Genomic DNA, 24,286 nt, shown 5'->3' with positions numbered 1-24,286 from the left:
TGGACAGATTGATTTTAAAGAATTTCAACTGGGCACAAGTGTGATCTGTACTATTTCATAGGCAATAATGATGGCAAAATGTACTGTAGAGCTAAAATTCTTAAGATAGCATGATATTTGTTACAGGAATAGACAAAGAGAACATTTGAACACGTTAGCAAAATAGAAACAGACCTGATGTATATGTTAAAGGTGGTATTTCAAAATAGTGGTAAACTATGGTTTATTTCATGTTTTAAAAAATTGGCTATTCACTTTAAAAAGTTACATTTTTTTCTCACCATACACCAAAGTAAATCCCAGTTGGTTATGAAATTAAACCTTAAACAATATTAAAAACATTTAAAAATATGTAAACAAGAATATAAATTAAAAATATGTGAAAAATTTCTGTTAACTTTGGGTACTGAATGTTTGTCCAAGCAGGGCAAAACCAAAATGTCATTAGATAAATAGATTTATGTGTGTGTTTGTGTGTGTGTGTGTGTGTGTGCGCGCGCACGCGTGTGTGCATGTGTGTAACTTTTGTATAGCAGTAACCATACCATGAAATAGTGAAAAGGTAAATGCCAAACAGGGGAAGTATTTTGCAATGTGACCGTCAGTAAATAACCACCCCTTTATTGTTAGAATCTTCTTACAGAGCTTTTAGCAAAACAGAATGATTTCACACATAAAGTTCAGTTAACCCTTGAATGAGGGTTTGAACAGCGTGGGTCCATGTATATGTGGATTTTTTTTTTTTTTATAAATATGGTGCAGTACTGTAAACGTATTTTTTCTTCCTTATGATTTATTTAATAGTATTTTCTTTTCTCTAGTTTACTTTATTGTAAGAATACGGTGTATAATACATATCACAAAATAGGTGTTAATCGACCGTTTCTGTTATCGGTAAGGCTTCTGGTCATCAGTAAGCTATTGGTGAAGTTTTTGGGGAATCAAAAGTTATATGAGGATTTTCTAGTGTGTTGGGGCAGGGGGGAGTTGGGGGCATTGCCCATAATCACCACCTGTTAAGGTCTAGGACAGTGTGAGACAAAATCTTGCTGTAAGCTGTAAAGATAGACATATTCTCTGAAAACATTTAGGCAGTCCTGGTGGGGAAATTGATGATTAGTCTTGACCTTTTCAATCACTAAAGGGAAGAAGTGACATGGGCTTTCAATGGAGTATTCCACTGAGAATTCCAAGGTCCATTTCATTCCACTTCTCACCCACTAGTCTTGTGTGTTCAGGAGAAAATTTGCCCAGCAAATGACAATCCAATCACTAACAAAAGAAGTTATATGCATATGTATGTGGGTCTGATTTCTGATTACAATGGAAATTTTTTCTAATGAGGGTTTTCTGAACTGAGTCAGAAATCCCAGGTTTTTTTCTAAATATTTTCTTTTCCGTTTCTTGGTGTTTTGTTGTTGTTGTTTATTTGTTTTGTTTTTAATGTGTCCTCTCACATCTGTGCCTTTGTTCCTGCTCTTACTATGTATATAATATAATACCATTTTGGGTTTTTTAAGGCTTCATGTTACATTTATAACTTAAAAAAAATTGACTTCCTGGGCCTCTGCTTCTCTTTGCACCTTTTGAGGGCAAGTCATTAAATTCATTCAAGTCTTGAAATTCTCTGATATTTGTTATTTAAACTTTTATGTAATTGTACGCACCTCGAGAATAGATAGGTCCTAAAACTCAATTAATCGTTTGTTCGTTGATTATTACAATGACCCATAACTGATTTAGTCTGAGAAATTGAAAATATGTCATTAAGGTATGTTGAGTAAGTTCAGTGACTACTAGACCTCTTGAATTGATGAGATATAAGTTTTCTGTACGTATTCTAAATATCATCTTAATTAATGAGACCAGCAGATTGTCTTCTAAATATCATCTTAATTAATGAGACCAGCAGATTGTAGCCAGGGTGCAATGGTACAAGAACATGTAGCTCTTGGGTCCCAAATACACCAGGTTCAGACGCTTGCTCCTGACAAAATCCAGAGGCAGAGAGACGGCTGGAGGTGAAACAAGAGAGGGATTTATTTCAGTGAGGCCAACACCAGGAAGACAGTAGGCTAATATCTCAAAGATTGTCTCCAAAGTGCTGAATATACTTCTAGGTTTATATAAGGCAAATGTGGAGCAAAGGTCGGTGGGTACAAGTGTTGCTGGGTGAACTGGAGAGACCACAGGCCCTGAGGCCTCAACCCAGCCTGTCCCAAAGATGGCACCAAAGGCTCTTGGTCTTGTTATGAGAAAGAATTCCAGGACAGAAACAATAGAGCATACGAGAGACATAAGCAGGAATGTTTATTAAAGTGAGAGTATACTCTGGGGTGCCTGGGTGGCTCAGTCGGTTAAGCATCCAACTCTTGGTTTTGACTCAGGTCATTATCTCCTGGTTTGTGAGTCTGAGCCCTGCATCAGGCTCTGTGGTTACAGTGTGGAGCCTGCTTAGGTTTCTCTGTCTCGCCCTCTCTCTCTGTTCCTCCCCCCACTTGGGCTCTCTTTCTCTCTGTCTCTCAAATAAATTAACTTGAAAAAAAAAATCTAAAAAAAGTGAAAGTATCCTCTCAAGATGTGAGAGTGCCCTGGGGGTTGGGTTTCTATCTTATATTGAAGGTGTGGAATATTCACTACTTGGGGTGGGGATTTCTCAGAAGCAGGTTTTGAGCCTTTTCTTCCTTATTTGGTCAGGGGTTTCTGGCCTACTTTGTCAGCCATCTTGGGCCTATCTGGTTGGATCCAGCTTCTTGTGGTTTTGTTTTGGATTGTTGCCAGGACAGGCAACTGACTTTCTCAGTAGCTGGCCTTGACTTCCTTTTTCTTGGCCTCCAGGTCTTCTGTTAGAACCTAACTGACTGTCTCTAACACATACAGGTGGGCAGTGAATGTCTAGTTGATCATTGTCTTGGGGTCAGTCACACTTGGGTCTTGCTGGCTCAGGGGAGTCCTTATTGCCTGAGGGGCTAGTTTTGGTTCCCATGAGGACATGATTTGCCCACTGTGTCTTTTGCCTCAGTTAAGAGATAAGCTGAAAACAAGAACTTAATCTATCAGAAAGTACAGATTGAGGTAAAAATGGAAATAGTTGAAGTCCTTTTTTAAGATTAGAAACTTTAGCTTCAAGTTACCCATTCAGGATTGAACAAAATGCCAAAATATTTAACAGAGGCTCAGTGTCACTTGCTCTGTGCCCTGAACATACTCCTTTGTCTCTGAGAAGTTTATTTACTTGATAGAAAGCACTCTTATGTGGATGTCCTGGTTGGACAAGACAGTACTTGGGTGTACTAAGTCACGGTGGTTCTCCAGAGAAATGGAACTAATAGGATACGTCTGTGTTTAGGAAGAGATTTTAGCATAACGGATTATCTAGTGTGATTGTCAGGGCCACCAAGTCCAAATCTGCAGTGTTTCAGTCAGCGGATTGCAGACCCTGGAGAGCCACTGGTGCAGATGACTTATGATGTCAGTCTCCTGGACAATCTCTTGGCTCAGGAAGGCCTGTGAGTTTTGGTTGACCTTTAACTGATTGAATGGGCTCCACCCACATTGTGGAGGCTTGTGTTTTATCTAATTTAAATATGAATCTCATTCAAAAACACCCTATAAGCTGACATATAAAATTAACATCACAATGAGTTATTGGATTTACCTGCTGGCTAGAAGGCCTTAACTTACCAAAGTGTCAGTTTCTTCATTGGCTTCAAATAGGACTAATGCAAACTTGCTTACTGAGCCCCCAAGAACTCTTGAGTAAGATCCATGTCAAAATATAATTTTTTTAATGTTTATTTTTGAGAGAGAGTGCAAGTGGGGGAGGGGCAGAGACAGAGGGAGACACAGAATCTGAAGCAGGCTCCAGACTCTGAGCTGTCAGCACAGAGCCCAATACAGGGCTCTAACTCATGAACTCTGAGATCATGACCTGAGCCTAAGTCAGACGCTTAACTGACTGACCCACCCTGGTACCCCCAAAATATAATTTTATGTTAAACAGATTCAAGGCTATTAGATAAGAGTAGGACTTTAGAATAATATGGTTTAGAGATGATACTAGACATTAAAGATAAGATATAGTCCATGCCTAATGTCATGAATTCAAAATGCATTCTAAAAGAGTTAATGGGTTCTCTCTACGGAAACTGCAGGGAAACATTGGGGAGTCTTTGAGAACCTCCCTGAAGATCAGGAGGCATCTTGATAGGCTACCTTCAGAAGATTTAGTCTTGATTTAGAGATTTAATGAGCTAGATAATAAGCATCATCATTAATAGGTTCATTTAACTAATGGTTATAGTAGACCAAGTAAATGCTACCATAATGACCCCACTGTAAAATGAGAAAACCGTAGAAGAAATTAAGAGAACAATCCCATTTGCAATAGCATCAAAAAAATGAAATACTTAGGAATAAATTTAACCAGGGAGGTGAAAAATCCGAACACTGAAAACTGTAAGACATTGGTGAAAGAAGTTGACGGTGACACAAATAAATGGAAATGTCCTCAGTGCTCATGGATTTAAAGGATTAATATTGTGAAAATGTCCATATTGTAGATCACCCAAAGTGATCTACAGATTTAATGCAATCCCTATCAAAATCCCAGTGACGTTTTTTTCTCAGACATGGAAAAACAATACTAAAATTCACACTGAACTATTAAAGACCCCTGGCAGCCAAAGTAATGTTAAGAGAGAACAGCTAAATTAGAGTCTTTACACTGCCTCTGAGAAGCTTATTTACTTGATAGTAAGTATCAATAAAGTATTGATCATAAACTATCAATAAAGTATTGATCAATAAAGTATTGAACTGCCTGAGTTCAAACTATATTACAAAGCTACAGTAATCAAAACAGTAAAGTATTGGCATAAAAAGGGATATACAGGCTCAATGGAACAGCATAAAGAGCCCAGAAATAACCCTATCTATATATGACCAATTTAATTATGATAAGGGACCCAAGAATATATAATGGGGAAATGATAGTTGTGTTGAGAAAACTTGATGCCCACATGCAAAAGAATGAAACTACAGTTGCATTTTACACCATACACAAATTTCAACACAAATGGATTAAAGATTTAAGTGGATTTATGAAACCATGAAACTCCGAGAAGATAGGGCGGGTAGCAACTTGAAGTTGGACTTGCTGCTGATTTTTTGGATTTGACACCAAAAGCAAAAATAAACAATGCAACTATGTCAAATTAAAAAGCTTCTGCACAGCAAAGGAAATCAACAGAATGAAAAGACTACCTATAGAATGGGAGAACATGTTGGCAAATCATCCATCTGATAAGGGGTCAATATCCAAGATACATGAAGAACTCATACAACCCCATAGCAAAAAATCCAAACAGTCTGATTTAAAAATAGGCAGAGGAACTGAGTAGAAGTTTTTCCAGAGAAGACATACAAATGATCAAGAGATCCATAAAAAAGTACTATGTTTCTATTTTGTTTGGCCTTTAACTGAGCATCATTGATCATCAGGGAAATGCAAATCAAAATCACAAGAATAACCTCACACCTGTTAGAGTGACTATCTTCAAAATGACAAGCAAAATGACAAGTGTCGGGAGAACGTGGGAAAAGGGAACCCTGTGCACTGTTGATGGGGGATGTAAATTGGTGCAACTACAATGGAAAATAGTATTGAGGTTTCTCATAACATTAAAAATAGAACTGTATGATCTAGCAATCCCACTTTTGAGTATATATGCAAAGAAATTGAAATCAGGATCCCAAAGAGATCCCTGAACTCCCCTATTCATTGTAACTTTTTTTTTATAATAGCCAAGATATGGAAATAACCTAAGTGTTCATCAATAGATTAATAGAAAAAGAAGATGTAATACACACACACACACACACACACACACACACACACACACACAATGGAATGTTACTCAGCCACGAGAAAGAAGGACATCCTGCCATTTGCAACAGCACAGATGGACCTTGAGGGCATTATAGTACAAGAAAGAAGTCACGGAAGCAAATATTATATATCATTTATAGGTGGAATCTAAAACAGCCAAACTCATAGAAACAGACTAGAATGATGTTTACCAGAGCCTGGGTGATGGCAGGAACCAGGAGATGTGGTTAAAAAGTGTAAGCTTCCACTTATAAGATGAAGAAGTTCTGGGGATCTAATGTACAGAATAATGATTATAGTAAGTAGTATAATAATTATATACTTGAAAGTTGCAAAGAGAATAGACCGTAACTGTTCTTACCACAAAAAGAATATATAAGTATGTGATGGGTGGAGGTGTTAGCTAATGATTTTTCAATATGGTAATCATTTTTCAATGTCAGTATATCAACTCAACCCATTGTACACCATAAACTTTCACAATGTTATATATTAATTATATCTCAAAAAAGCTGGAAAGAAAAAAAAAACTTAAGTCAGACAAAGCAAAGAGGAAGCATAAGGAGGGAGAGGATTTTGGTTCATTACATCTCCATCAATATTTTTATACAAATTCATTGTGTTAAACTCGTCATCAAGCACTTCTGCAGGCCTATAATGTAAATTAATTTTGATACTCTAGAGAACACATAAAAGTATACAAAAACTTTCTTTTCTGAGTTTTTTGATGGAGAAATATACTATCATATACTAATCCTATGTTGACCTTAATTGTTTGGTTTTGAACAGCAAATATTGCTATTGTCACAAAACATTTTATAACATCTTATTCTATTAAATGCTCAAACTTATTTTAAACTTATAATTCAAAGGAAAAAGCTTGAATTAAATGGCTCAAACTTTTTTTTTTAATTTATTTTTTTCTAGTAATCTCTCTATCCAACATGGGGCTTGAACTTAACGACCCTGAGACCAAGAGTCTCGGGCTCTTCCAACTGAGTCAGCCAGATGCCCTAATTCAAACTTATTTTAAAACTATGTTTCTCCAAAGTTGGGATAGAATAATGTTTTCATGATATTACAAATATCATAATGATTTTGTACAGTCAATCTCTGTGTTAACTTTAAGGAATTCATTTGAAATTTCTTACTATTACTACAGTAAGATAGGGGTTCCTTAGTGTTTGGTGTGCTTTCCCTGAGAAATCTTAGTTATTTTTTTATTATCCTCCTTTGTGGATAGTAATAAAATTAATATTTTTTAAATTTATTATATGATTTCTTTGCTGTTGAACTCTTAGGTTATTTTTTTATATTGGTAGAAATATCTATTTTAAAATGAAAAGTGTTTTAGGTATAGCAAAACTATTCTGGATTAGTTATTACATATAATTTTTATTCTGAAATGTTAGACTTTCAAAAATAGTACAGAGACTTCCAGTATACCCTTCACCACATTCCCCAATTGTTATTATTTAACCACATTTGATACATAATTATCTTTCATCCTCCACTCCCCTTCTGTCTACTTTTTTCTCCTTTTCTTCCCACTATATATATTTTTTTTCTGAACTGAGAATAAGTTGTAGATGTAATTCCCCTTTATCTGTAAATATTTCACTGTGTCTATCCTAATAACAAGGACATTTTCTTATGTAACCACATTAGAGTTACCAAAATCATGAAACTAACATTGATTTGACAGTATTGTAGTACCACTTGCCCCAATTAATGTTCTCTATTGCAAGCAGAGATGAATGAATGAATGAATGAATGAATGAATGAATGAATTCATATGAATCAAATTCTGCTCTGGTTTCCAATTCAGGACCATGTGTGGAATTTAGTTGTCATGTCTCTTTTGTCTTCCTTAATGTGGAACACTTCTTCAGTTTATCTTTTCAGTTTTGAAGAACAAGTTACTTTGAGAATGTGCCTCAATTTGGATTTGTGTGGAATTTTTTAATTTGATAAAGATTTTTATGACTTGACATTATAGATTAATAACTGTAAAAACATTTTGTTAGGGTATTGAGGAGGGCACCTTTTGGGATGAGCACTGGGTGTTGTATGGAAACCAATTTGACAATAAATTTCTTATATTAAAAAAAAACAAAAAAAAAACAAAATACTTTCTAATTTCCCCTGAAAAAAAAAAACATTTTGTTATCAGTATTTATATAATCAAGCAAATCAATTCTTTAGATTTTACTTATTTTACGTCTACCATTTGATTTGGAATAGAGTACAGGAAGGCCAGATGTGACATTTTGACTTTGCTAATAAGAATAATTAACCTTAACATATCAGCACAGATACTGTGTATAAACATTCATCACACATATGGGATAAATTGAAATGTATAACTTAAAGAAATTTGGAGGGCTATTCTTTTGTGCAATAACTAAATGAAACCAAGATAACTTCTCTTTTTAAAAAAATCCTCCTCTTTTTATTACAAACAAGAGCTCGTTCTTCCTATGTGTGATAACTGCATATTATTTAAGCTCTTTGTATTGAATAAATGTAATCTTTTGTAAGCCTTTTGTTAGCTTGAGAGTATGATGTTCTGCATTACTGCATAATGGTTTTGTGAGAGCTACCATAAGATTTCCCCTCTGGGCACCAGCTCCTGCCCAACATGTATAACCATCCTCCTATCCTTTCTTTCCCACACTGGGTTTTGAAGAGCAAGAGAAATTAAAGAAATGGCACATAGTGGGATTTTTATAGTACAAAAAGTAGTGTATAGTGGATAGTATGAAATTCAGTCAGCGTAGAGGGGAAAAATCACCTGCAATTATGTGACTTCAGTGCCACCATTTTGATGTGTACTTTTTAAAATGATTTTCTTCTTTACTGATGTAGCTAATATATATCATGTCCTTGGCACATATCATGTAGGTAATGAATGTTATGTCCTAAGCAGAAGGACACAGTGATATATTCCTCCTAATGCTTTTACTGAGAAGACAGACATTAAAGAATTTATTAAAATAGGATATCAAGGCTTATACTGGGTGAAGTATTAGAAGTTAAGAAAGCTCACAGGATAAAACCCAATTTCTTAGTCATAAATGTTTTTCTCTTCCCCCAAATGGGACACTTTCTAAAGACACGTTAATAGCTGAATAGTGTTAATCTACTTAATATCATATGTAAAGGTTGTTTTTAATTTTTAGCTGTCCTATTAAAGCAGTGGACATCTGAACAGTTAAATCTTTGTTCCTGACCTCTGGTAGTTTTTTTAGGACATATTACTAAAGTACTATTTCTGGGTTAAATGATAAACAAAATGTAGAGGCTTTTGATAAGCGTTGTCAAATTGACTTCTATAAATGTCTGTACCTTTTTATATTTCACCAGTAGTGCAAGAAAGTGCCCATTTCACCATACCTTCTGCATTCTTAGATTCATTACTTAAAACAAATTTTTTTCAGCAGTTTGATAAGCTTTGTTGCAAGTAGACGATGATGATGATGATGGTGATTATTTTGGTCCACTTATCTTTCTTTAATGTATTCCTTGTTCACATCTCTCTTATTTGATGTGGCAGTGTTCATCTTTTTGTTTGTACTTCATCAGTTTTGTGTAATAATGGTACTAACTCCATGGAAAAGGGAGTGAGAAGTCAATTAATTATAGTGGAAAAATGAGCAGCAAAACACCTTGCCGTTCTGCTCACACTCAATGTGTGAGTTTTCCACACCATGTACTTCTGATACCCTCTGGAATTAGTGTTAGACCTCACAAGTTAAGGACTCAGCCCACAAGACTGGCTCCCACTCAGAATATTTTAAAGGGCACACATGGAAAGCCCAAATGAAGAGATATACAGGGTGAAGTCTGGAAGTCCTCAAGCTCAAGAGCTATTCCTTTGGAGTTGGGGTGTGCCCCCGTTCTGGTACATGGATGTGTTTATCACCCTGGAAGCTCTCCAAACCCCATACTTTTGGGATTTTTATGGATGCCTCATCAATTATTAACTCCATTTTCAGCCCCTCTCCCTCTTTGGAGAATGGGCTTGGACTAAAGTTCCAAACCTCTAATCATGGCTTCTGGTGATAAGAGTCCATTCAGGAGCCACCAAGGAACCCACCAAGTGTCACCTCATTAGAAAAGATATCCCTAACATCCAGAAAATCCCATGGGATTTAGGAGTTCTGTGTCAAACACTCTTACCTGGAATTACAAGGGTTTTTGGAGCTCTGTATCAGGAACTGGGGCCAATGACCAATATATTAGCAGGCATTGAAGGCAGATTTTATATATTTATTATATTTATCTCCTTTTATTTCACAAATGGTAGAATGTTTGTTGAGTCATTTATTTCAGAGCCTGCAATCAGCTATTGGACTCACATCTGTAATTTTATGGTCCCATATGACATGCATATATATCCTATTTCTTTTGCCCCTTTTCATAATATTTTGTGTTCTCTTACTAGTATTTTAATATACTGAAGCCCAGAGATGACTCTGCTCATGATTATTTTTCAACTACTTAAAGATAATCAACTTTTATTTCTTCTCTTATAGATCTACCCATTTTTTCAGATTAACCAGGATCAAAGGGACCTGTGAGCCAGCTGTTTCCACAGCTATTGGGACTATTTTCTGGGGAAGAAGGGAACCTGTCTGGGCCTTGGTGCTGCACACTTGTGGCTATTTTTCTATCTCCCTTCAGATATAAGTATTTCTGCTATTCTGAGGATAGTGGGAAAGCAAATAGCTTTCATAGTGCCCATCCAGCAGGCTTCTTACTTCTAATATGCTAAGCCATAATGCCAGTTTGAGTACTAGGTAAAGGAAAAAATGATAGGTTGCATTAATGCAAAATAACACTCGGGATGTTCATACGTGTGTACGTGAGGGACGTATGAGCTTGAGTGACATGGTCACGTACAAATGGCTTGAGAGGCAAATTAAAGGAAACACATTTATTGTGTTTTGTTGAAAGAATTTGACTTCAAGAAACAGTTGAATCCGGATGGAAACAATCAAGGTGATAGAAAATTAGTTTCTCCTTTGTATCAGAATGAAAAGATCTCCATATTAGAAAACTTCGTTAAAAAAAGTTCTCTATAATATAGTGGCATTTAAAATGGTTTTTGAAGAGCAAAATTTTTTTAAAACATTTTGCTGCCAGAAAATTAAGTTCTAAACGCTGGCATTAGTTTCAGTCTTATGTCAAGAGCCAAATGGATTAATAATGAAATATCAAAGGAAAGTACAATCTCTCACTTAAATGTTTTAATGATAATAATGACTTAACACTTGATAAGAAAGCTGAAAAAGAATATTATTCCCATCCTGCAGTTTTCATAATAAATGAAACTTTCCCGTGGAGAAAATAGTCTCCTTTAAGACAGGTTCAGAGTAGGGCATGTCAGGAAATGATTCCACCTTGATTAAAATTTTTCTTCATATATTCAGTCAGCTCCTTATCTTGATTTTTCAAGTAGAAAAATAAATGAGAATTTTAAGCCTTAGTAAAACATTATGGAAATGTAAAAATCAGTAAACATTAAAAAGCCAAACTGAAGATCTAAATCAGTAAATGACAATTAAGAACCTTCCAGATTTGAGGCAAACAGATGTACTCAATGATCAGACCTAAATGTGCCCAGCTAAGGACTATCTTTGGTTTTTAGGTCTTTTTAAATGCAACTTTTCCAGGAATATAAATACTGGTTCTGATTCAGAAAGTATGTTTTGCCTTTAAATACTTCTGAATTTGAAGTAATTCTGAAGGAGGCTATGGTGTGTTTTGATACTATTTTGTATTTCAGACATCAACATTTGTTTATACATTGTTTTTATAACAGATTTTATATTGAGATAGCTGTATGAATTCACACAAAGTCATTTCTTAGTACTTTTTAGTTGTTTTGAACCATCTGAATACAAAGTTTATAAAGCAAAATAGATATATAGTATTAGTATTAGTAAGAATAGTATTAACATGGTAAATATGTGCTATGACATCAATATTTTGATATGAGTATTTGATATATTTTTTCTCCCCAATACATTGGTTTTATTTGATTATTCTCTGGAAATAGTTTAAATATGAACAATTTTATAATGAGCAGGCTTAGGTTTGATTTTGACTTTGACACTGAAATGTATTTTTTTTGTATATAGTAAACATAGCAATGGCCCGTATCTTTTCAAGTTGTTTTTATTTTGCATTTTTTATAGTTTTCCTGTTTTTGACATATTAGTAATTTTATTTTATTTTTTTTTGAAACATACCTTGTCCTGGCAACTATGAGGTTGTCTTTTGCAAAGATGGCACAAAGAATGCCTTACTATAAAATGCTAACACTGGATATTAGTAAGTTAGAAATGTTACTTTACAAATCACATTATTATGGATTTGGAGATTTAAAAAAACATATCATTTGGATTATGCTAATCTAAAAAATAATCTTTTATCGATAAATGCTATACTTACAAAGAGTATTACATCTGGTGGAGATGTTAAATCTCCAAATTAAAAAAAATTATTAATTTTGATTGTTATTAGAAAAATTAAAAAAAATTTGGGGACCCAGAAAAAAAGTTGAAGTCTACCCCCATTGCTCTGCAATAGGTTACTTTCACACGTGTGACTGAGCCATTTTTAAAAGCACACTTTAAAGGATTCATTAGATAGTCTAGCCTAATTATGTACCATTAGATGTTTAACCAGTTTTCAATTATAATTTGATCATTCCAGTTTTAGTGACTAGGTGCATGGTGGAGAAATATTTCAAAATTAGAAAAAGAAGAGCAAGAATGTGTTTTAGGACTAGCTGAGGCATTTCGTTGTGATTTGAAGGCTCTGTGCCACATAGCTGTTATGTGGTTGGAAATAGTAACTTTGAAAAAGAATTCTGTCCTTACCGCTTTGAAGATGAGCAGTGTAGAGATATAAGAGGTTAAAGTCTTGGTCATGGGTGGGATTACTTGGGAGAAGTCAGAAGACAGACTGCTCTGTCCCTGGTGTGTACAAGTATTTTGATGACCGAACATGCTGTCTGTCTGCGGCTCATCAGGTTATACTCTCAGCTTTCGTTTCTTCTTGCTGCTTTAGGGAAATGGGCAGGAGTCGGTGTGTCTTCAATGTGTTGTGTTCTGAAACAGTCTTCTTATTCAGTGATGACTACAGTTATGAAATCAAAGCTTGCATATGCAACTAATTAATTAAGCTGGATTGCTTGGATATTATCCCCCAGCTGTATTATGTATGGTACGGTATTGTGGAAAGCTTTTCTCTAATGTTGTTTCTATCTCACGGATATTGAAGGTTAAAGCTCTCTAGTGGCTCTCTGAAAATGAATACCTTTTTCTGCTGACTTTGTACCATCACAACTTATTATTTGCAAATAAAATGATATAGCATTAGTGAACATTAAACTGTTAATAACATCAGAAATTCCTGGTGAATAAAAAGACAAATGAGTTGTATTTATTTATTTTGATTCCTGCTGTTAACTGTTTTACTTTTGTGGTTTAGGATATATAAACAGACCAAAAAAAAAAAAAAAAAAAAAAAGATCCCAAATTCTAGGAGTCTACATGTCTTCAGTCTTCAGCTGTATTTTTCCCTACTTTTCTCAGAATCTGGTTTGAGTTTGTTTCAATATTGAAACAAGTGCCACATGAAAATATTAACAGCTGGTTCCAGGAATCATCTGGAGGGGGTGCAGATGCAGTTATCATGGATCTTGTCACGGAACTTTGGTGGAAATACTGTGTGTGAGGATTACAGACTGCTCATTAGCAGTTTTTAAAAATAGCTATGAGAAAGGAACATTGGAATATAACGTGCTGTGCAATTTTGTTTCCTACTAGAAAGCAGAAGATGAGGATATTGTTCTCACACCTGATGGCACCAGGGAATTTCTGACGTTTGAAGTTCCACTTAATGATTCAGGATCAGCGGGTCTTGGTGTCAGTGTCAAAGGTAACCGGTCCAAAGAGAACCATGCAGATTTGGGAATCTTCGTCAAGTCCATTATTAATGGAGGAGCAGCATCTAAAGTAAGCAAATGTTAACTTTACCCAGCTTATGCACATTAACAAAAATATTTAAGTACAACCCTATTCCTATCTTGGAAACATATACACAGTGTGGGGGCGGAATACTTGTTCCTCTACCCTCTTGTGTTCTTTATCTATGGCCTGTGAATTCAACTGGCAAAAGACAGATGAACAGAACATGTTCACAAATTTTATTGATGTTAATATTTAAAATTTTCCACATACAGGGGTTCTACAGAAAAGAGAAACCTAAAGAAGTGGTTAGACTCAGAAACTAGATACCATTTTAGCAAAGGGCAATGAATTGTGGAGCAGTGATTGGACGAGGAAAAGGGGGTTGGGGCTTTGGGGTGGCAAATTGTAGGACGGTAAATATATGGCAGAAACTAGTGGAAGATAAGGTTTATTTTGTACGGTCTGTTTTGTAGGCTGACTAATCTCAGTGCTCTCTGTGTCTCTCGTGATGAGGGTCATTTTTTTACTGGTTTGAGAGAGGAAAGGAGACATTTTCCTAAGAGGAACTCTATGCCCTGCACTTAGCCAGAGAAGGGAAGAACAGAGAGCTCCTTCTCCATCTGCCATTTTTCAGTTGCCTTCAGCTCAAAATAGTCCTTATGCCAAAATGGTGTGTTTTGGAGCAACATATTCAGATACCCTGTAACACTTTTGTTTTCTTCATAGTAGCCCATGCATGATCAAACTAATAGAAATCTTGGTGGTCTCTCATTTGGGGATGAAATCATAGCTTCAAGTCCCCATTTTTGGTCTCACAGAATTTACAACCCGTAGCCCTTATAGTTGAAAGAAGATAATCTGTGCAAAGACTTAGTGGAGGTTCTGGCACAGAGCTGCCCTGCAGTAAAGCCCATCTTCTCCTTCCCTGACTATGGATCACCTAGACTATTCCCCAGTCTGGAGAAAGTTTCCTGGCTATTTGTTAAGGGGGCACCTCTCTGCAATTGTGTAACAGCCTTGAGCTTTTTCTTGTCTTGGGTTGTAAATAACCTCTATGGGTGTCTCTGGAAGCAAGAAAGTAATCACTTTGTGTCCTTTAAATTAGTATGCTATTTTGGTAAACAGATTATGATAATGACTTGGTTTACAAATGTATAAATGATTGAAATAGACACAGGCTGCAGTGGCTGCTTAGACATTATTGTGCTCGTGTTCAATTGGGCATAATCCATTAGGATTAAAGCCTCTTTTTATCCCCCTTGTATGTATGTATGTATGTATGTATTTATTTATTTATTTATTTATTTATTTATTTATTTATTTATTTATTTATTTTTTAACTAAAGAGAAAGCAACTTCTTTTATAACAGTGTATTTAATAGCACTTATTTCTACCTGTTTTCTTCCCAGGATGGAAGGCTTCGGGTGAATGATCAACTGATAGCAGTGAATGGAGAATCCCTGTTGGGCAAGACAAACCAAGATGCCATGGAAACCCTCCGAAGGTCTATGTCCACTGAAGGGAACAAGCGAGGAATGATCCAGCTCATTGTTGCAAGGCGAATAAGCAAGTGCAATGAGGTAAAGTATAAAAAATGAAAAGAAGACTCTAGCATTTGAAATTGTAATAAGACTAAGTTTTTGTCCTAATATTGGACAAAGAATGGCAGGTTCTGGGACTTTGCTTCAAAACACTATAAATTATCTTTGCTCTCTTTATTGCATTGTCTGTGGACTATGATTTGTTCTCTTAAATATGTGATCAAAATATCCCTAAGTGTGCACTAGTATTTCTGTCTCCAGCTCAACAAATAACACTGGGATCTTAAAAACACCTTCAGTTGGTTCTCTTTTTGAAAACGGCCATACCTTCCTGTTGGGAGCCAACAGTTTCTCTTCTGTTCAGTAGTGTTGTTCCTAGGAGAGAGAAACAATGAAATAATGGCTAGTTCATTTGATTTATCAAAGTGGGATGCTTATTTCAAAGCCCCTGAAAGGGGAGAGTCTGTTTCTCTTGTGACCTTGTCAAAAATGTAAGTCTCCCCTCCTATTCTCCTGTGTCTCCTTTCTCCTTTACTAAAGGGTTGAATATTTTCCCCTTGACTGCATGCTTTTTCAGTGATATCTATTGCACAGTGCCATGGCTGGCTCTGAATACATGTAGCAGGTATGTAGTTAGGAACGAGTAGGAAGAATATCCTCTCTTGAAGGTTATGATCATGTTTTCCCAAATTGTAAAAACTTGCTAAGCAGAAACATACTTTCTTGCATAATGGGGCATTTGACAATTTAACAGGAATTATATATTTATGTGATTATATTAAACCTAAAAAAAGTTTATAGTTATAATTTATGTGCCATCCATAGGAAATAGGTGGGAGCTGAGAATTTATAGAGCAAAGCTTGTTAAAAAAAAGTAGAGTTTGTTTTTGTTTTTAATCAATGCTCAACTCCCCACATTAAAAAATAATTTTTTTTAATGTCTCTTTATTTTAGAGAGAGAGAGACAAGAGGGAGGGTGGGGGGGAGACACAGAATCTGAAGCAGGCTCCAGGCTCCGAGCTGTCAGCACAGAGCCTGATGAGGGGATTTTCGAACCCACAAATAGTGAGATCATGACCTGAGCTGAAGTCTGATGCTTAACCGACTGAGCCACCCAGGCACCATGTCAACTTCCTACATTTTTAAATCAACTAAAAGGAAGTGCCTAGGAAATCATATAAACTGAAAATTATATCTAAATGGTTTAAGTGTTTTTCTTAATTTTAAAATCTATGTTATATGTATAAAGTGGAACTATTCAGATTGCTTGACCACTCATGCCATCCTGTAGTATATTCCTATTTTGCAATGAAAGTTGAGTACTCAGTGTTGAGGTGACCAGTTTTGGAAAGGTTATTGACTATTATTTCTTTATTGTTTTTATTTTTCAAATGGAGAATTTGTTAACAATAAAGAGTTAATTTCCGTAACAAGGGAACACTGAACCTTAACTTAAAATTCACTTTCATAAGATAAAAATTCACTTTCGTAATATAAATATAAATGTTAATCCCTCAGAGTAGCCTACTGGAATGGTTTTCCTGAGACGTAGAGTTTGTATTTGATGCCAAAATTTATTATTTTGTCTCAAAAATTATTAAATGATTTTTTAAATATAAGTCCCATAGTGGCACCTGGGTGGCTCAGCTGGTTAAGTGTTCGACTCTGGATTTTGCTCAGATCATGATAGCATGGTTTGTGGGTTTGAACTCCCTCTCTCTCTGTCCCTCCTCTTCCCTCCCTCACTCTCCCTCTCTCTCTCTCTCTCTCTGTCTCAAAATAAATAAATAGACATTAAAAAAATAAAATGCAGATCCTTTGAAGTGCTAAATGAAAAGTCTCCACAGTAAGTTCACAAGTATACTGCTCTTTATTAGGTCTTTTTCTAAACCTGAAGGACTTCACATTCACAGGACAGTATTCTCTGGCAGACGTTTATTGAGCATCTACTAATCTACTATATACAGGAAGTGTGTTAGATCGCTGGCATATGGCAGTGATTAAAAACATACCATGCTCCTTCTCTCCTAGAACTTAAATTCTGCTGCAGAATATATCATATTCTCAGTCCCTCTTAAAATAAATCAGAATTTGTAACACCTTCTCAAAGTTTTCCCTGACAGATAAACATTGGATTAGAGTTCTAGGGACACTGAAAACATATGAATATCACTGAAGACCAGCATTCTGAATCTGGACATGCTTTCCCCTGATTCAGATGGTTCCTCGTTGTTCCCCAAGCAGTAGCAGAGCAAACCTGTACCAGCCTGAAAATGTTTTGATAAAAGCACTGATTTTATTCCCTGTTGTCCTGTAAAACACATGAAATTGGAATCCCACTGAAATATTTCTGTGTCTCATTCACTTCTGCATATGAATTTATGTGAATGAAATGATTTAAGTAAGGGAACAGCTGCAATAGATAGTAATAGACTTTAATATTCAATATTCCTTATGGTATCATTTTCATACATTGCTGGTTATTACTATTTCTTAGGAGGGTATAAGCTTATAAAACAATTATATCAAAAAAAATCTTATCATGAGTGCTGTGCTTTCTTTGTAATACTACCGAGAAGCCTTTTGTACTGACAGGATTTAACTAAAGAATTATATGAAGACAGAAGAGCTCAGTTCAGCTTCCCATAAGGCATAAGACATGATTTTGCTGCTGTTGTACTTATATTATATATTACCTTTGGAAAAACATCTCTCTGAATTACAAGAGAGTATGTGTAAATTGTGTTACAGTAAATATTGATATAAGCATACGGTATCTTGTCATGAATGAACCTCAAGCCAAAATAATGTGCTTTGAGTTCTGTCCTTCTGGGTCTATTAGTCAGCCACAGAGTCCGGTCTTTGACAACATCACAAAATTATATTTTACTAACTCATCTTAAATCAAGGGTTTGCATACTTAATTTCAAGCCAGAGAAGATGAGAATTTGCAAAAGAAAATTGTACATTGTTACCTCTTTCCTTGCCCTTTTCTTGTATGAAGGAAGTGTCATATATTATCTTAATATTTTTATTCAAACATTTTTTGTCAACTCTCCACTCTAGGTATCATCTTCGCCTGAATTTCACTGAACAGCACACTTGGAGATGTTCTTGGGAAGAGGTTTCTCAGTCTCTTTTGCTCAGCCTTTCAGGAATCTTGGAACACCACCCATCTTGAATCTTTTCTTAACCTGCTCTCCCCATTTTTCTCCTCCTTCCCTCTGGCTCTTCTCTCTCCTTTGAGGTTCATTTATTTCTGCCTGTTCTTTTATTGTTAGTACTTCTCAAAGCTTTCCCTGGGGTGTTTCTTATTCCACACATGCTCCCTGGGACATCTTCAGGTACCAGTGATGCTATTATGGTTCCCATAACCCTGTCCCCAGCTCAGAATTCTGTTCCAGTTCCAGATCCCTCTGTTTAACTGCCCATACTTGCTGGTTTGTCGCTCAGGCACCTCATTCACCAGCCCCCAACGCTGCTGGCTTCCTCTATCCTGTCTTGCCTCCCCCCACCCTATAAACCACACCACTGCTCTTTCAGTTGTAGAAGATGGAGAAGGGGGATCACTCTTCACCTCTCAAATGCCTTTCCTGTCTCTATCGCCTCTGTTTCCAGAACCTCTCTCTCCTCAACCCACTCTTCTGCAGCCGCTCTGCTATTGCCCCACTCTAGGCCCATGGTCTTGCTGGGGTCAGTGCCAAAGCCTCTACAGGGATTTCTTCCTTGGTCCATTCTCCACACTGCAGTAAGGCAGGTTTTTTCACAAAACAAATTGCTCATGTCCCTTTCATCTAGATATCCCTTCGGGACGTTTTCAGCCTGTCCAGGACAGATGCCCGTCTCCATCACACAGCCCACTGGGACATGTGGAAACTTCCTGTGCAGTCTGCTTGAGCTACTCAGCACTCCTTGCACTTTCTTAGACACATGATACTCTCTCACCTCCAAGTTTTCCCCATGAGCCCATTCTGCTCCTTGTCCTCACAAAGACAGCCTTTAGATTTTAGTTTCTCTCACCGGGGTGTTTCCGGGGTGCGAGTACTTGCCTCCACCTAGCAGCATTTACGCTGTCATAGTTCCCTTTTTGGTTTTCTTTCATGAGGCCTGTAAATTCTGAGATGTCCAAGATGTTGTCCATCTGTCATGTTTCTCTCTCTCCATCACTGAGGTACAACCCAGAGTAGACACCTAAGCATGAACTGAATGATAAGGGAAATAATCCTGGAGAGTCTTGTGTTTTGAGAAGAGCTAACAGGGGTGTCTGGGGGCTCGGCTGCTTGAGCATCTGACTTGATTTCAGCTCAGGTCATCAAGCCCTGCATTGGACTCCACACTGAAAAGTAGAGGCTGCTTGAGATTTTCCCCCTGCCTCTGCCCCTCTCCTGCTCATACTCTCTCTCTCTCTGCGTCTAAAATTAGAATAGAATAGAATAGAATAGAATAGAATAGAATAGAATAGAATAGAATAGAAAAAAAGAAGAGATAACTTAGTTAATATTAAAGACTGAAGTTCTAAATAAAAAAAAAAAAAAGAAAACATCAGGCATGGTAACCAAATTAATATTTTGGCAGTGATTCTGAATTTCCTTTGCTTTCCTTGGATCTAATGTTCTTGCTTAACTACATTTAAAACATCTCATAAGCAATAATTGTTTCTTTAGGAAAAAAGAGAAAAATGGCTTTCCCTTGTTTTGTGCTCCTGATTGATGGATTGACTTTTTTGGAGACAAATTTTGTAAGTCCTGACATTCTTTCCACTGGAAAAAAAATACATAAAGCAAGAGGCAGAAACACTGGGTATCATCACAAAGGACACATTTGTTGAGGACCTAGAAGGAGATAGGGAGTAAATACCTGACATCATCCCTTGAGGATTGAAAGTAACCTGTGTGTGAGAATTATGCTGATTGTAGATGTCCCAAGGAAATTAATATTTTAGAAATTACTGCAGTCTAACATAGCTTACAGTCATCTCATTATATCGGTGTTAGACGTGATTTCATACAAATCCTTGCCTTAGTACTTGTTGAGAATGGGACCAGGTGAGCTTTGTCTTACACCCCAGGCTGAAGGATCTAGTTAGTCATCAAGGACTACTTTAAAATGAGTTCTCTCTGTACATTTAATCCTCTTAGAATTAGAAAGCCATATTAAAATAGGAAGGGGCCTAAGGTATCATTTATGGCTCTCTTCACTTTATATATTAAGAAATAAATGCAGAAAGGTCAAACGATTTGCTTAATGGCTGCAAGGCCAAGGTAGTGGCAAAGTAATTTAGAAGCAGGGTGCCCATTCATCTTATGCATGTGAGTGGGCCTAATTGATTGTGATTGTGTTGTTCAGGCACTTTGTATTCCGGTTGTGTTAAGAGGCAGCATACAATAAAGCATGGGCTTTAGCATCAGACCTTCCCTTACATTCTGGGTGTGCTGCTTACAGGCAGAATGACTTGGGGGAACTTACATTACCGCTCTGATCCTTGCTGTTGCCCACGTGGCAGAGCAGGGTACAGAGGAGCTGAAATGCTGTCCTGATTGATAGCAGAGCCTAAACTGGCCACTCTTCTCCAAAACCCAAGCCTGCCCTTTTATTCATTGTTTTGTGTTTACCTGTCCTTCAGATGTTTGTACTTTCCACAACACAGAATTGTAATGTAGGCTCAGTTGCTGTATTTCAACATTGTACTGTGCCCTCAGCTTTAGGCTCGCTTCCACATGGCCTCACATGTATAAATCTCCAAACCATTTTGAGGAAAATCTGAGTCGTTTACTTGGAAATGAATTTATTCGCCCAGTTATTTACCCAGTACCTGCTCTGTGCCAGGCATTGGGGATAAAATAGAATAAGCCCATAAATACTGAAATATCGAATAATAAGAGTATGCAGATTGTTAACTAGAACTCAGTCTTAAGTTTGATGTAGAAGATTAGGGCCATATCTATGCCAGGTTTTCAAGGCTTATAGTCAAGATGGTGGGATACATTTTCTTTATGTGAAAGACCTCATTTGACCCATTAATGCTTACCTACATGAACGTGAGAATTTACTAACCCCCACAGAAATTATATTAGCTTTTTAAAAGAAGCCAGGATTTTAACTATTCCTCAGAAAGGTAGTCCAAGTATATAATGAAAAGCATATTCATTGGACAATATCCAGTTTCTTTGTTATTAAATAGCATTTGTATTTTCTGATTATAAAAGCAATATATCATTGTTTGGGTATCTTATCTAAGAGAGTATTACATTTACATTGTTTTTCAGTATTGGGGTAATTCCTAATTTTATACCTTTGTAAATGAAGTTATGATAAATATTGATTCACATGAATCTTTATTATTCACTTAGCTTTTTATTTTGTGAGGACGATGACCACAAAGTAAAACAAATCTGGGACAGGGAGTGTAAACTGTTTTTTGACCTGTGATAGACATGTCTGTATTACGTTAGAGAATGACTGTATCCATATCCACTCCTACCCAATGTGAGTTATCTTACTACAACCAAGAGCTAATTTTTCTTTAAGGGGTGGATAGGCTTTCCTGTGTTTCTAGAGATGGAGCTGAGGGGGGTCCAGCACAACTACCCCTACTCGGCACTGAAGTTGGACTGAAGAACATTTTTGCACTTTGAACAAGTTACAAAGTGAAAATTGCAGATCTTTTATTTGCCTTTCTTCTTCTAATGAAGTTTAATTTGGATAAGGTTTTTACGTAAGGAGACTTGCAGGGCCTGGGAGAGGCCCAGATTGTAGGCCATTCTGGGCCATTCTTCAGGACTGAAGGCGGCCCTGCCTGTCTGTGCTGCCATAGTGGCACAGTGGCATGTTTCTCGTTCTTAAACTGGCTTTCGTACAACAACAACAAAATCATCAGAAGATTTAAAACAAAACTGTGCTCCCCAATCAGGCTTTTTTTTTTTTAAAGAAATTAAAAGGCATTGTATCCTCTGTTAAATATTTATGTAGTAGGCTATTGATGTCTTCATTTAAATCTGTCTTTTTAGATGTAAATTAGACATGGTTAGGGAGGTAGGGGACATGAAGACTCTTTCCCATGAAATGTTCAAGTGTGAGGTTCTTTCTGTACAGGCACCTTACTGGTTTTTTTTTTCTAGAAAGCCTGCATGTGCTATTTTCTAAATGGAATTTTTATTTGATTTCCTAAAATTCTAAAATAGCCTCTTAGATTATTTAGGGATTTCTCATGAATAGCTGTACAAGGATTTTACCATCTAGAAGATTGCAGTTGTATGGTTCAATGAAATGCATCTGTTAAGCAAATGTGAGAATATGTTGTTTGTCTTATGATCAAATAAATTATACAGCAAGCAGGTCTTGTAGAGAGACTTGTATAGCAAGTCTCGTTAATATATGTGCTCATTTAAAATTTTCAAACATACTTGTTCTTAAAGGCATAGGGTATCGGCTTTTGTTTTTGTTTTTACCTCCCAAAGTACCTTGGAATTTAAGCACAGTATTCTTTCAGAAAATGTTCTTTTGTTTTTTTACATCAGAGACCTTGAATACTTAATCTACTTTTCTGTAAAGCTGTCAGTTGTAATCTGCAATTTAAAAAAAAAAGAAACTAATAAAACAAATCCTCATTTCACAATTTAAACCTTATTGAGTCTAATTCACTAGTGCTGCGAGTTGATTATGCTCCTGCAGTTTGACGTGCCTCCAATTGTAATTGTGTTGACCCTTCAATGCATTAAATCTCCCCAGTGCTTATCAAACTGGGAGAGATAAGTCTACAATTCGGAACTTCATTAAATATCTCATTTATATTAAACAGATGATAGCTTCTAACAGAAATAATAATTTGTTCAGATGAAGGAACCGCAACGGCTGTGGTTTCATCTGTTTGGAATGTGCAAACTCTCTCCCACTTTGCCGTGTTGTGCTGCTCCCCCCAGAACCCTCCCGCCAAGCCCTCTTTGTCTCTGGCTGCAAGCCAACACCAAGCGTCACGCGATATTAGTCCACGGGGTTAACCCCAGAGCCCACATTTGGACGACTGCAGTTAAGTGTGCTTTGTTCTTCCTCGAAGCAGATTTGTTTCAAGGCCTTATGAACATAGGTTCCTTATTCATATTATTTTTGTGAAGAATCTGACTTGGAGGCACAGCTGTTTTAAAGAATGCCACATACTGTTTTCATTCGTGGTGATAAAAATTGACCTATATTCTTTGCTTAGTAGATTGTCTGTGTTTGTGACATACACATCTTTGCTTCATTAGAATATTCGATCCCTATTTCTATATTGTTTGTCTGCTGTTAAAGTGTTTTTTTTTCAGTTACTTACTACCTTATATTTAAGATTATAGTAAGAGAATAGAATGATTTTTTTCCCCAATTTCTAGCCAAAGAAATATAGGCTCATTGAATTGTTCAAGACACCCAAGCTCACAAGTGGTCTTGAGGTCTTGTAGAGTAGGCAGTAATTCTTGCAGCACACGCAGAGATGTGTGCTAATTGTTAGGTGTATTTACCTACCATAGGTCTAAATCATGTAGCTGAGTTCCAGCTTCCATTCTGATAAAGCATCCTTTGTGCAGAGCAACATCTCATAAAGAATTCTGAATTAAACCATAACTTAAATTGACTTCAACCGATACTAACAGTCAAATTGAAAAAATAAGCAGCAAAATAAGTTATAAAAAAAAGCTTTTAATATACATATTTTTCCTCCAATGGCTGCAGTCTGACAGAACTTCATGGGAGGCACAGTGTAAAGTGGCACGGAAAGTTGGTCATTAGGCAGAGCTGTCATCACAAATTATTTTGGTACAGGGTGAAAAGTTCTAGTTCATTTGGTACCCAGTTGGATACAGGCCTTGGGCAAGTTGTTATAATTCCCCCATGC

The 24,286-nt window shown here is 36.4% G+C and overlaps 1 protein-coding gene across 29 annotated transcripts in view; it reads left to right on the top strand.

Moving 5' to 3' along the window:
* Window positions 1-24,286, top strand: part of PARD3 (par-3 family cell polarity regulator) — a 665,533-nt gene that overhangs the window by 409,538 nt on the left and 231,709 nt on the right. For all 29 annotated transcript variants that reach the window (XM_027073800.2, XM_027073806.2, XM_027073797.2 and 26 more), the window contains 2 exons: window positions 13,732-13,920; window positions 15,286-15,456. In XM_027073800.2, the coding sequence (XP_026929601.1) occupies window positions 13,732-13,920; window positions 15,286-15,456 (360 nt within the window). The remainder of the gene's footprint in view (window positions 1-13,731; window positions 13,921-15,285; window positions 15,457-24,286) is intronic.

Source organism: Acinonyx jubatus, chromosome B4 (genome assembly GCF_027475565.1).
Source record: "Acinonyx jubatus isolate Ajub_Pintada_27869175 chromosome B4, VMU_Ajub_asm_v1.0, whole genome shotgun sequence".
Classification (NCBI taxonomy): Eukaryota; Metazoa; Chordata; class Mammalia; order Carnivora; family Felidae; genus Acinonyx; species Acinonyx jubatus.
This window is presented reverse-complemented; position numbering and strand designations above follow the sequence as displayed.